This window comes from Triplophysa rosa, linkage group LG15, assembly GCF_024868665.1.
Source record: "Triplophysa rosa linkage group LG15, Trosa_1v2, whole genome shotgun sequence".
Taxonomy (NCBI): Eukaryota; Metazoa; Chordata; class Actinopteri; order Cypriniformes; family Nemacheilidae; genus Triplophysa; species Triplophysa rosa.
The window spans coordinates 22,871,363-22,882,250 of record NC_079904.1 but is presented as its reverse complement, the minus strand read 5'-3'; the positions used below and the strand labels follow the sequence as shown (position 1 = coordinate 22,882,250).

The following is a 10,888-nucleotide window of genomic DNA, read 5'->3' as shown; positions in this document are numbered from 1 at the left end:
TGCGGATGACGTCAAAAGTAAGATGGCCGCGCTGTAATGTTTATCTAACTGAAGCGCAGCTATTGATGCACAGAAATGAAAAGAAAATCTTATTTATATTTACACGAGCTCATTCTCACAACAGATTCTACACAGAAAGGATTATTGCATGAGTTTTTATGCTGTAGTTGCTGTTTTCACATCGGGAAAATCTGAGTGCTGTTTAAAAACATGGTAAAGTTCTGGGCTCAGCTCTGTTTTATTAACTCTGTGTTAGACTTCATCACTTTTAGTTGTTTGTCCACAATGCATTTAGTCATTTCGTTGAGTGTACATGATTTGTGATGATGGTAATTATTACAGATACATATATTGTCTAGAATATAGATGTATGCCTTGGCATATCGACACATCAGTTTTGATCATCATGTAGTTTTCTGTTTCTCATTCAGTCTGCCAAAGTGGACGATCCAGAGAGAAGTGAGTCAAGTGCCAAAAGCAGACGAGGATCTGAAAGCGGAGGTGAACACCTGCTATGTGTTAGTAAGATCAAAAACAAAACCAAGTATGCAGGAGTGATTTTATTTATTTACAGTTTATCAAATGTGTGCATTAACAGGAAGAGAAAATTTGAAACGTCACAGGAGCCGAAGCAGGTCGTCATCCTCATCATCATCCAGTTCTTCCTCGTCTTCATCATCGTCCTCTTCTTCACAGTCTTCATCCAGCAGTGCTTCATCACGCAGTAAGTCCAGCTCCAGTAGCTCAGGTACGTTACTCTTACATATTATATAATGTATAACAAGTTACAGGAACCAAATATTATAAGTTCAGTACGTGTCGATAACAGAGTTATTTATTTATCGATGTAAAACATGCACCACAAATCAATTTGTTTGTCATTTTGTGGTAGGCAAAGTAAGCTAAAATTCACTGCTTGCTATGAAATAAAAAAAGTACGTTTCAAGTTTATATGTCAAGTGTACAGATGTCAGTGATAAAATTGCTCCAAAAAACCAAAGACAACCATTTTCCATTGTTTTTTCTTAATGAGGATGTTAAAGGGTTTTAACAGCAAAGAGGAAAAAGACGTTACAAATTGTATTATGATTTATGATGCATCAGCCTAAATCCACGTCCTTTTTATTTTTGGCTTAATGGCTAGATTCTTGTACAAAACGAAGAAAGTCTTCAAAGAAAAGAAAAGAGAAGCATGGAAAAAAGGTAAACAACATTGAAGAAGATTATACCAATGTTATTTGGAGGTATAGACACCAACAAACTAAAAACTCGCCGTACTGACTGATGCAATAAATGAGCATTAATATTAAGAAGCACCAGTTTATTATATTTACTAATTATATTAATTTGAATTTGACCGTTCCTACTAACAGAAAGTAAAGAAAGAAAAGACACGCAAGCGTAAGAAAGTAAAGGCGCACAAAGACCAGGATGACGCCTGTGGACCGGTTCAGATTTCAAAGGTACCGTCTATTATTATGTGTGTTCACTGTGATTCACGCTTTTTTATTTTTACCTGTAATTGTGGATTTTGACATTGAGTAGCGACGCCATTAAAAACATTCTCTTTTGTTCCCAGTATCTTAAGGAAAAGAAGAAAAAAGGCAAGTACAGTATGATTTCAGGGAAGAAGATTAAAATGAAAGTAAAAAAGTCGAAGAAGGACAAGCAGGTGAGTTCTTCGCTGTGCAGGTGTCAATGCATGAAATAAACACACCGGATCAAATCCAGAGATACAGAATCGTCTTGTACATGAATTCATACATCATTATTTTCTTTTTTTTCACTTTTTTTTCAACAGAGGGACAAAAACAGAGCTGAACTGCTAGAGTTCTTAAACTCCACCTTCTGATGCAGAAATATTTCTGTTTTTCCATTACTAGCCTGAACACCCCTCAGGGAGAGACCATCTTCAACTACAAATGTTGTTTGTGCTGATGTTATACATTGACAGTTCTTTAACAGAAATTCTTTATGTAAATGGTTGACATAACCCCTTTTTTTTACAATGTTGTTTTTCTTCAAAGTATGTTTATTTCTGATTCAATATACACAAAAAGACTGTAGCTTGGATGTTGTGTGTTACTAAAGTTGTACAAAAAATGGTATTTTTATTTTTAATACAATCCTCAAGTAAATCATTATTAAATCTCCTGAGAGATAAAGAGTTAGTGAGTAATGTGAAAAAAATCTAGTTCACAGAAAAATGTGAAACCTGTTGTTTGCTTTCTGCCATGAAACACAAAAGAAAGCTCACACTCAACTTTTCCATACAATGAAGCTGAATGGTGACCAGAGGCTATCATTCACATTCATTGTATTCAGAAGAACGGTGTCACCATTCAGCTTAACTTGTTTTTATTTTAGGAACAAAGTGACATTTTCATTTTTGGGTGATTTATTTCTTTAATGTGCAGAATCGCTGTTTACCAGATGAAGTTGCTGTTTCTCAGTTACACATCTTCCCAAAACAATTCAAATCTGATAGCTACATTGTTTTTCTGTTGGTTTTCCATGATCATTTTATCTAGGCAGAATTCATTGTTGCTACAAGCAAATAGTTGAGAACAGCCCTTTTATGGTCCATCTTTATAATACAGTGACTATACTGTGAAAAGTCTGTGTGTCTTTATTTTGGAAATACATCTTGATACCACAGTTACGTACATAATCATTCTACAAGATGTATTGAAACCAATTACCAACCTTGCCCAATTGACTTATTGGAAGTTTATTATTATAAATCTATGTGTTTTTTACAAATTGATGTAATATTGGAATGGTTATTGATAGAGCTTAAGTTTTGCAGAACGCAAACACTCAAGCTAGAAAAGGCTGGCCCACCGTTTAAAATATATGTAACTGTTACCATAATTACAATTATGTTATAAAATGGTGAATTAAAATGATCTCAGATTCAAAGCAACAATATCCAGAGGCAAATATCGACTTATCTTAATTGTACAAGAGAAGAAATTAAACCGTGTTTAGCATGAAATACATCTGTTACAGTTATTGACTGCATTTCAAATGACACGGTATATAATAAAATTCATATAAATAGTTACGTCTCGCATCCCCTTAACGATTCACAAGATGTCCACAAAACACATGTACACTAGCAAGACTGAGGAAAAAAAAGATGCCAATTTAGATGCCAATAAAGGAAAATGTTACAAAAGTTTTTTTTACTCATCACCAGTTTTAAAACATAATGTATAATTAAAAACCTTTTTATTGCAGATGTCAATAGAAACATTAGAAGAAAATAGCAAGAGCAACAGATTGATTGTTGAATCTGTTTTACAATAGTTCTTGCATGGCCGTGGCCTGTGACAACACCTGTCTTTACACTGCTGGGTGTCACTTTATAATTTCGTCCTGGACCTCATTCAATTCTAATGGAAGTCCTTGACATTTGTTTGTAGGGTTTGTGTGCTTTATTTTCCCTGTTTTATGCAACGTTTGTATATGTAGTTGTAGTGTTTAGAAAAACCCACGTGTAATCCATATAATTTCCTGTTTGCTGCATGTAAAATGACAAACGCTATACTTAAGGGTTGTGACTACAACATTTGTATGCCCTTTGATGTTTTTCACTTGGTTTATAAGACCTACAACACCTTTTCATCGTGCACTTAAATAAATCTACATCACAGTAAATGCCAGGCAGCGTTTGGCCAGATCCCCTCACACGTCACTCAAGCTTTACCGTTGATGCCCTTGTGTCTAAACTCCGGCATGCTCCACATCCACTGCGACTTCTCTGTTGTCTGAGCCATGCCCTTCTCAACATCACCACACACAGTCTTAACATCGACACCTTCCTCCTCCGAGCTGTAGCTGTTCTTTAGTCCCAGGGTGCTGCTGAACGGGTTGATCCGCACCCGTGACCTGAAACTGAGAAGAGACAGACTCATGGAGCGTCTGTTGTTCCACTGTTGGGACAGACGTTGAGCCTCCTGCTCCTCCTGAACACGCTCGAGGGTTTCCACCAGCACCGTGCGGAAGAATCCGGAGACCTCCTGCACCTCAGGCTCATTCTCCATCAGCACCTGTCGAAACCTGGGAATGGAACGAAAATTCTGCTTCATGTCATAAAAAAATGTAACTTTGTGCTTTGACATAAAACAGTTCAAATGACGATTCCTTAGGAAATATTGTGAAAGGGCAGATTGTTTTCAGATATGTCATGTGTTCCAGTGAGATCAAACACAAGCACATGATTCATCAGAGACCACTCAGATCCCGGGTGCTCTTAATATAAAGACTAAGATGCTCTTAGCGAGTCTTAAAATAGATTTCCATGCAAAGTCCTTATCTTTCCAACTAAACCAATGAATCAGTATTTTCCTAATCTTTCTTCTTTCCGACATGTGTCGTGGTTGCGTTTTGGGCGACCCGGATTTGATTCCCATCTCGTGGTGCTTTAGCCGATCCCACCCACTTCGCTTCCTGTCACTTCCTCTACAAATAAAGGCAAAAACGGCAAAAATAAATCTTTAAAAAAAAGTTAAATATATATATATACAGTATATACACACTGTACATATATTGACAAAATAAAACATTTGGCATTACACTGACCTTGTACTAACTTGTGTTGGTTATTAAAAGCAATGGTGACAAAATAATGCTTGTAAAGTAAAGCTTGTACAGCAAACAGGCATAAAGTATCGCTCTTACGACAAACAGGCGAAGAGTAACTCTTGTTCAACAAACAGACGTAAAGTAATGCTCACACGACAAAAAGATGCTTGTACAAAAAACAGACAGAGAGTAACTATTGTACAAAAAAAGACAGAGTAATGCTCACACGACAATGAGATGTAAAATAATACTCATACAACAAGTAGACGTAAAGTAATGCTTGTACGACAAACAGGCGTAAAAACACTTGTACGACTAACAGGCTTAAAACACTTGTACCACAAACAGGTGTACAGTAATGCTCGTATGACAGACAAAAAGTAACTATTGTACAAAAAACAGACAAAAAGTAACTATTGTACAACAAACAGACAAAAAAGAACTAGTGTACAACAAACAGACATAAAGTAATGCTCACACGACAAAGAGGCGTAAAATAACACTTGTACAACAATCTGACGTAAAGTAATGCTCGTACAAGAAAAAGGCAAAAAAAACACTTACCATAAAGTGACGCTCATACAACAAAAACATGTAAAGTAATGCTCACACAACAAATAGACTAAAGCAACAATTGTACAACAAGCAGACGTAAAGTAACGCTCCTACATCAAACAGGTGTAAAAAAGCACTTATTCAACAAACAGGCGTTGGAGATGCTCATATGTCAAACAGACAAAAATTAACTATTGTACAACAAACAGACATAAAGTGTTGCTCACACGACAAAGAGACGTAAAGTAAAGCTCATGCGATAAACAGACGGATGTAAAGTAACGCTTGTATGACAAACAGACATAATGTAACTATTGTAAAAACACTTAACGTACGTGAATTGTAAAACATAAAGTAAAAAACGCTTGAATGACAAACAGATGTAAAATAGCTTTTAAAACAAAAAAATGTAACATGAAATGCTCACACAACAAATAGACTTAAAGGTAAAGTAACACTCCTATGACAAACAGACATAATGTAACTATTGTACAACAAACAGACGTAAACATGTCACATGACGTAAAGTAACAATCGTACAGAGGACGTAAAGTAACTTAAAGGCGGGGTAACCGATTTCCGAATGACGCTTTCGACAACTGAGTCGGGCCGAGTACCAAAACAACCTTGTAGCCAATCAGCAGTAAGGTGCACAGTGCACAGGACGGACATTAGCCGAGCCGAGCGCTGACGAAAGCCAAAGATGGGGGTAGGGGTGTGTTTGTTTTGGTGATTTGAACATCAACAACGGCTAAGAGAAATCGGACACCCAGCCTTTAATGTAAAGTAACACTCGTACGACCGTATGAAGTTTTTATTGGTGAATGTAGGAAACCTTTTTCACTTCTTGTAGGTAATGGGACCATTCTAGGTCCTATTTTAAAAAATACTCACTTACAGCACCTTTAAGGCACGGATCATGTGAGCGGGATGAAATTTGTACTGGTTGCTATGCTGTTGCTACACACCTAACTACGGGGAACAGCATTAGTTTGGGTTTGCCTGAATCAGGTGTGCATCTCATGAGAGTTGTGTGTGATTTACAATCATCACTTCAGCGTGTAACACATAATCTGATGTCACACTGAGAGCTGCTTAAGTGTCCACCAAGGGAAAACCTAGACAGCACAAAGACGGCCCAGTCCGCACACCACGAACAACCACCGGCCCAACAAACAGGTCGGTCTGACCGTCTTCCTCACCTTTGAATTACAGATCCACAGTGTGATGGCAGCACTTTACTACACAGCTCTTCAAGGCCCAGTCTCTCTCCTTGGCTGATGTCGTATGAACTGCGGGGGGCGCTGATGAGCCAGCTGTAGTCCACGCCACTTTTCAGCCTCCGATAATGATTGTCGCGCTCCCGCTGCAGTCGCTCGGCCTCTTTCATCTGCCAGCTCAGCTCCAGCATCAGGGTGTCCGTTACCACTTCAGACGGCTCGCGCCGCGGGCTCCGATAGTACGGCTCGCTCCAGCTGAACCAAGACATGCTCGATGATGGGCCTGCCTCCTTCAGCTGCTCACTTTACCTGTACAAAAAGCAAGGGAAGAAGGATGCGTGTCTAGAACAGATGCACCAGATAGCACAGGTACGTCTGTGAGATGTCTGCTGAAGATCTGGAAAACATCTGCTGTGTAAACACGTCCGATGGACGTCTTAGAAAGGGCAGTGTTACATTCATGCTAAATCACAAACAACTTACAGACATCTTCTCAGAGACGTATTGCAGATGAGCAAACAATCAAAACAATGTCTTGCAGATGTAAATGCAGACATCAGATAGACGTCTGCCAGATGTATGCGCTATCTGGCGCTGGGTTTCTGGGATTTGTATTTTTCTATGGGAACCTTTTTTTTGTTACGTTTCACTTCGGGCACTTTAGAATCGACAGTGAGTAAAGGGGCGGTCACACTAGACTTTTATGAAAAATAGACACGCTTGAGATTTAGATCTTCAGCATCATGTCTGTTGTCTGATGTTGGGGTGAAATGTAGCAAAGCCTAAACCTGAACAGATGCTGTTGACAGCTGACAGACATTACAGCGTTGAGCTCTAGGCTCATTTTACCCACAGTCTGCTTAAGGTATTGCTTAGAGCTGCTAAATAAACACCATTTGCTTTCAGTGTCCTGTGATGGTGAGAATGTAACCGAGAACGCACCTCAAGGGCTGTGACTGGCATTCAAAAACGAGAAACGGATCAGAATGAAAGGCCAGTTTCAGAGAAACCCACCGTAGAGATTGACCTTTTAGTCAGTTAGACATGGGATTAAATGGAGATTTTTTTAAAGGGACAGTTCACCCATAAACGATCGTTCTTTCATAATTTACACATCCTCGTGTCATTCCAAACCTGTATGACTTTCTTCTGCAGAACACAAAAGAAGATATCTTGAAGAATGTTGGTAACCAAACAACATTGAACCCCATTGACTTCCACTGCATTTCTCAAAATATCTTCTTTTGTGTTCCACTGAAGAAAGAATCCTATACAGGTTTTGTATGGCATGAGAATGAATCAATTATGACAAAATTTTCATTTTTGTCATTTTCACTTGAAAAAAAGACTACGTATAATCTCTTAAATTTCTACCAAAAGTGTCCTGAAATATTTCTCATCAAATTCTTACATGACATAATCATTTCAACTATACTATAAACTATATACTGTAAAAATGATCTGATTTGTTTCTATCTTTACGTCTACTAAGAAATGTTAGGAGATCTGTGATCAAGTTGATAGTTTATTTCAAGTTGACTTTACAGGTAATCCAATTTAAATTGTACATCTCATGAGCTATAAAGCAGGATCCTGTGAGCAACGAAATGTTTCTATGTGAATGTATTCAGGTTGAGAGTTATATGTGTGACCCAGTCTGTGAAATCCAGGCTAAAGTCTCAAAATCCAATTTTGAGATAACATCAAAGTTTGATTTCAATCATTAATTTCACCATGATTTCAATCTTTAACATGACCTTACTCAGTCAATATTAAGGATAGGTTATATTTTCACAGAACGTTCTTTACATTATGTAGGATGATTTTATGTAAATTTTCATGACAATTACAATGTCACAAAGCACAGATTTTCCACAAAACAATGTTTTTGATAAGTGAACTTCTGATATTTTTTTATAATTTATGATATATGTGGCTTCAGTGCTGGACCAATAAACCTTGTAAATTCTATCCTTAGCGTCTCTAGACACCACCAGAAATAATCCCCACTAATTTTCAAAATGTTTTGAATTCATCAGCCTCAAAATATCAAACACCCACTCTTTCTCACTGCTCTCTTTCCTCATTTCTCGTGTCTTCTCGTTATTTCTCATTTGTTTATGTCCTACCTTGGCAGAAGATGTGATCCTGTCTTGTAGAACTTGTAGGTAACGGTCCAGGTCACATTTCTCTCGGAGCTTTGCTCTGAAGTGCCACTCTGTTTGCGGTTGCTATAGCGATGCTTCCCAAACCTCTTCAGCTACATGCATCATCAGCTCTAAAGCCAGCCGGGCTGGGAGGAGGGGGGGGTCGGGTCACGTGATGCATAACGAGATTAGGAGGATGTGTGGGCCACAATGTGATGAAGAGGAGATATCTGTTGAAAGGCCCAACGTTTCCTGCTTTCTCTCAGTTATATTCAGTAGGTTTTCTCACGGTGATTTGAGAATGTTGCATCTGTTTTGCGTTTTGAATGGATAGTTCACACCAAAATAAAAATTCTGTCATCATTTATTCACGCTCATGTTGTTTAAAACCTATATATGACTCTTTCTTCTGTGAAACACAAAAGAAGATGTTTTGAGAAATGTCTCAGTGGTTTTGTGTTCGTACAATGGAAGTCAATGGGGTTCAATGTTGTTTGGTTATCAGCATTCTTCAAAATATCTTCTTTTGTGTTCTGCATAAGAAAGAAAGTCATACAGGTTTGGAATGACAATGAGTAATTAAACGATGAATAAAACAGATTTTCAACATTGTGTATATAGATTTTGCATATATACACAATAAATAATATAGCATAGAGTATTCATAGACTCACTTTTCTGACGAGCGTGACTGACGCACTCCACGCAGAGAGCTGTGTCTCATTTCTGTGCGCCTTCAGCGTTCTTTGAGGTTCCTCCGTATACCGTTTAAGAGGATGAGACCTCAAGAGGACACAAGGACGCAGCCTTACGAAACGAGACACAGCTATAGTGCGCTATTTGAGGGGACATCCATTTTTAGTGGTGTCCGAATTCATAGTGGACATTATTGAGTGCACTTATGCATCATAAGGCTAGCTGCTAGCCATCTATCGTGATGCTCGCGCTGAATGAATTCCCGCGTCTCGGCAGAAGATGGCGCCCGCAGCGTATCCAGTGCACCGAGTGTCCGAATTTACTCACATGTTTTCACCCGCTCCTTAAAGTGGACTATATTAGTGAACTAATGTAGGGAATAGTGAATGAGGGTATAGTGGGCGATTTCGGACACATCCGGTAACTCGACTAAAGCTGTGCTTGAGAAAAAGTAAATGAACATGTTGCGAATCCAGATAGACAGACGCACATTTCCTCAGTCTTGCAGTGAAAACAAAAGCACAAATCAGTGGTGTAAATTTCTTAAAGGCACGTGCCAACAACATTTGTTTTAGCATTAGAGGAATTTCCCTAAAAGGAGGATCTGGACCGTGAAAGACGGAACACAGACAGGAAGAGTCATGTCACATGCACACTCGCTGTCACTATTATTCACAACACATTGCGATCCGGTGTTGCAATACTTGACTGTGATGTCGAGATCTTAATGTTCAAAAGTCACCAAAGAATGTTAGCAAGAGTACTGGTGTCTCTTCAGTTGTGCTTCTTATTTACAATTACAGTAAATATTAGTATGTTCTTACAATACAAATAAAGAAGGCTGTCTATAAGAAGGAAGTGTGAATGCGGATCATCTCATCTTGGATGGGCATTTGCTGACACAAGCTTTTCCTTACTGGCCTTTGCTCAAGGAAATGTATCGTCTGAACTAAACTATGATCCTGGATGGAGCGCTTGATCTTGATCATGTTCATTGATAGAGGAATTCACACATTGTGAAAATGATCACGTGTCAGCAGGAACTGGGTCTGGACAGTGTTTCACCAAATTGACACAGTTCGCTTACAATGAAGCGTCGGTTGTAAATGAAATGTCTGAGGTTGGAAGAGATCAGGCAGGGGTGGAAAATCTCTAATGTAGAATCTAGAGTCATCGGATGAGGTGTTGTGTGTCATTGTGATGAATCTGTTTCGTTCCATCCTTCCTATTAAAAACTCACGGATTCTGACTCACCAAGTCTGACTCACCTAGTAGAAAAATGGAGAAAAAAGCATTTCTTTCAAGCCTTCTCAGATAATCATTTTGTGGAATAAGCATTGAGATTCATGTGTTCCTGGCAAGTGCAATGGCATGCTGATGCTGGTAACCTCGCTCTTGTTTTTGCTGATGTTTCATGTTTCGAGTCAGCAGGTTTTTTCATAGTTTTGAATCTTCCGTGTCTTATCGTACACTGTGGCAATGAACACCTTTTCTAAGCTTCTGCTCAAAATTGCAACAAGTTTTACTGAGACGTCACGTATTAGCTGCTAGCAGCTATTTACATTTCTAAATTTCCATCCCTCTCACACTTTTTGCTTATTCTCTAAACTGCACAAAAAAAGGCCAATAGGAATATTTCACAGTCTGTTCTGTTATGAAGAAGTACACCCCAGGCTGAAC

The 10,888-nt window shown here is 38.5% G+C and overlaps 2 protein-coding genes across 3 annotated transcripts; one reads left to right on the top strand and one right to left on the bottom strand.

Moving 5' to 3' along the window:
- si:ch211-22i13.2 (uncharacterized protein LOC553945 homolog) lies at window positions 1–2,813 on the top strand. Its single transcript, XM_057353857.1, has 7 exons — window positions 1–213; window positions 432–501; window positions 599–748; window positions 1,145–1,203; window positions 1,374–1,463; window positions 1,580–1,672; window positions 1,802–2,813. Exons 1-7 carry the CDS (start codon window positions 211–213, stop codon window positions 1,850–1,852), a joined length of 516 nt encoding a protein of 171 aa, XP_057209840.1. The 5' UTR covers window positions 1–210; the 3' UTR covers window positions 1,853–2,813.
- Window positions 2,814–2,931: 118 nt separating this feature from the next.
- Window positions 2,932–9,629, bottom strand: rd3 (retinal degeneration 3, GUCY2D regulator). Of its 2 annotated transcripts, XM_057353855.1 has the most exons (4): window positions 9,187–9,627; window positions 8,495–9,045; window positions 6,348–6,674; window positions 2,932–4,065 (listed from the first exon to the last, which is right to left on the bottom strand). In XM_057353855.1, the coding sequence occupies exons 3-4, from the start codon at window positions 6,632–6,634 to the stop codon at window positions 3,702–3,704; spliced, it is 651 nt and encodes a 216-aa protein (XP_057209838.1). In that variant the 5' UTR covers window positions 6,635–6,674; window positions 8,495–9,045; window positions 9,187–9,627; the 3' UTR covers window positions 2,932–3,701. The 2 variants fall into 2 exon arrangements, with proteins under 2 accessions (XP_057209838.1, XP_057209839.1); XM_057353856.1 differs by lacking the exon at window positions 8,495–9,045 and having other exon boundaries at window positions 9,187–9,629.
- Window positions 9,630–10,888: the final 1,259 nt, after the last annotated feature.

Excerpts from the sequence above, each read along its gene's own strand:
- si:ch211-22i13.2 (XM_057353857.1), top strand. Across the intron at positions 1,464-1,579 it reads GACCGGTTCAGATTTCAAAG|TATCTTAAGGAAAAGAAGAA; the intron begins GTACCGTCTATT and ends TTTTGTTCCCAG. Across the intron at positions 1,673-1,801 it reads AGTCGAAGAAGGACAAGCAG|AGGGACAAAAACAGAGCTGA; the intron begins GTGAGTTCTTCG and ends TTTTTTCAACAG.
- rd3 (XM_057353856.1), bottom strand. The coding sequence starts at position 6,634 with ATGTCTTGGTTCAGCTGGAGCGAGCCGTACTATCGGAGCCCGCGGCGC. Across the intron at positions 4,066-6,347 it reads TGTGGATCTGTAATTCAAAG|GTTTCGACAGGTGCTGATGG; the intron begins GTGAGGAAGACG and ends TTCCATTCCCAG.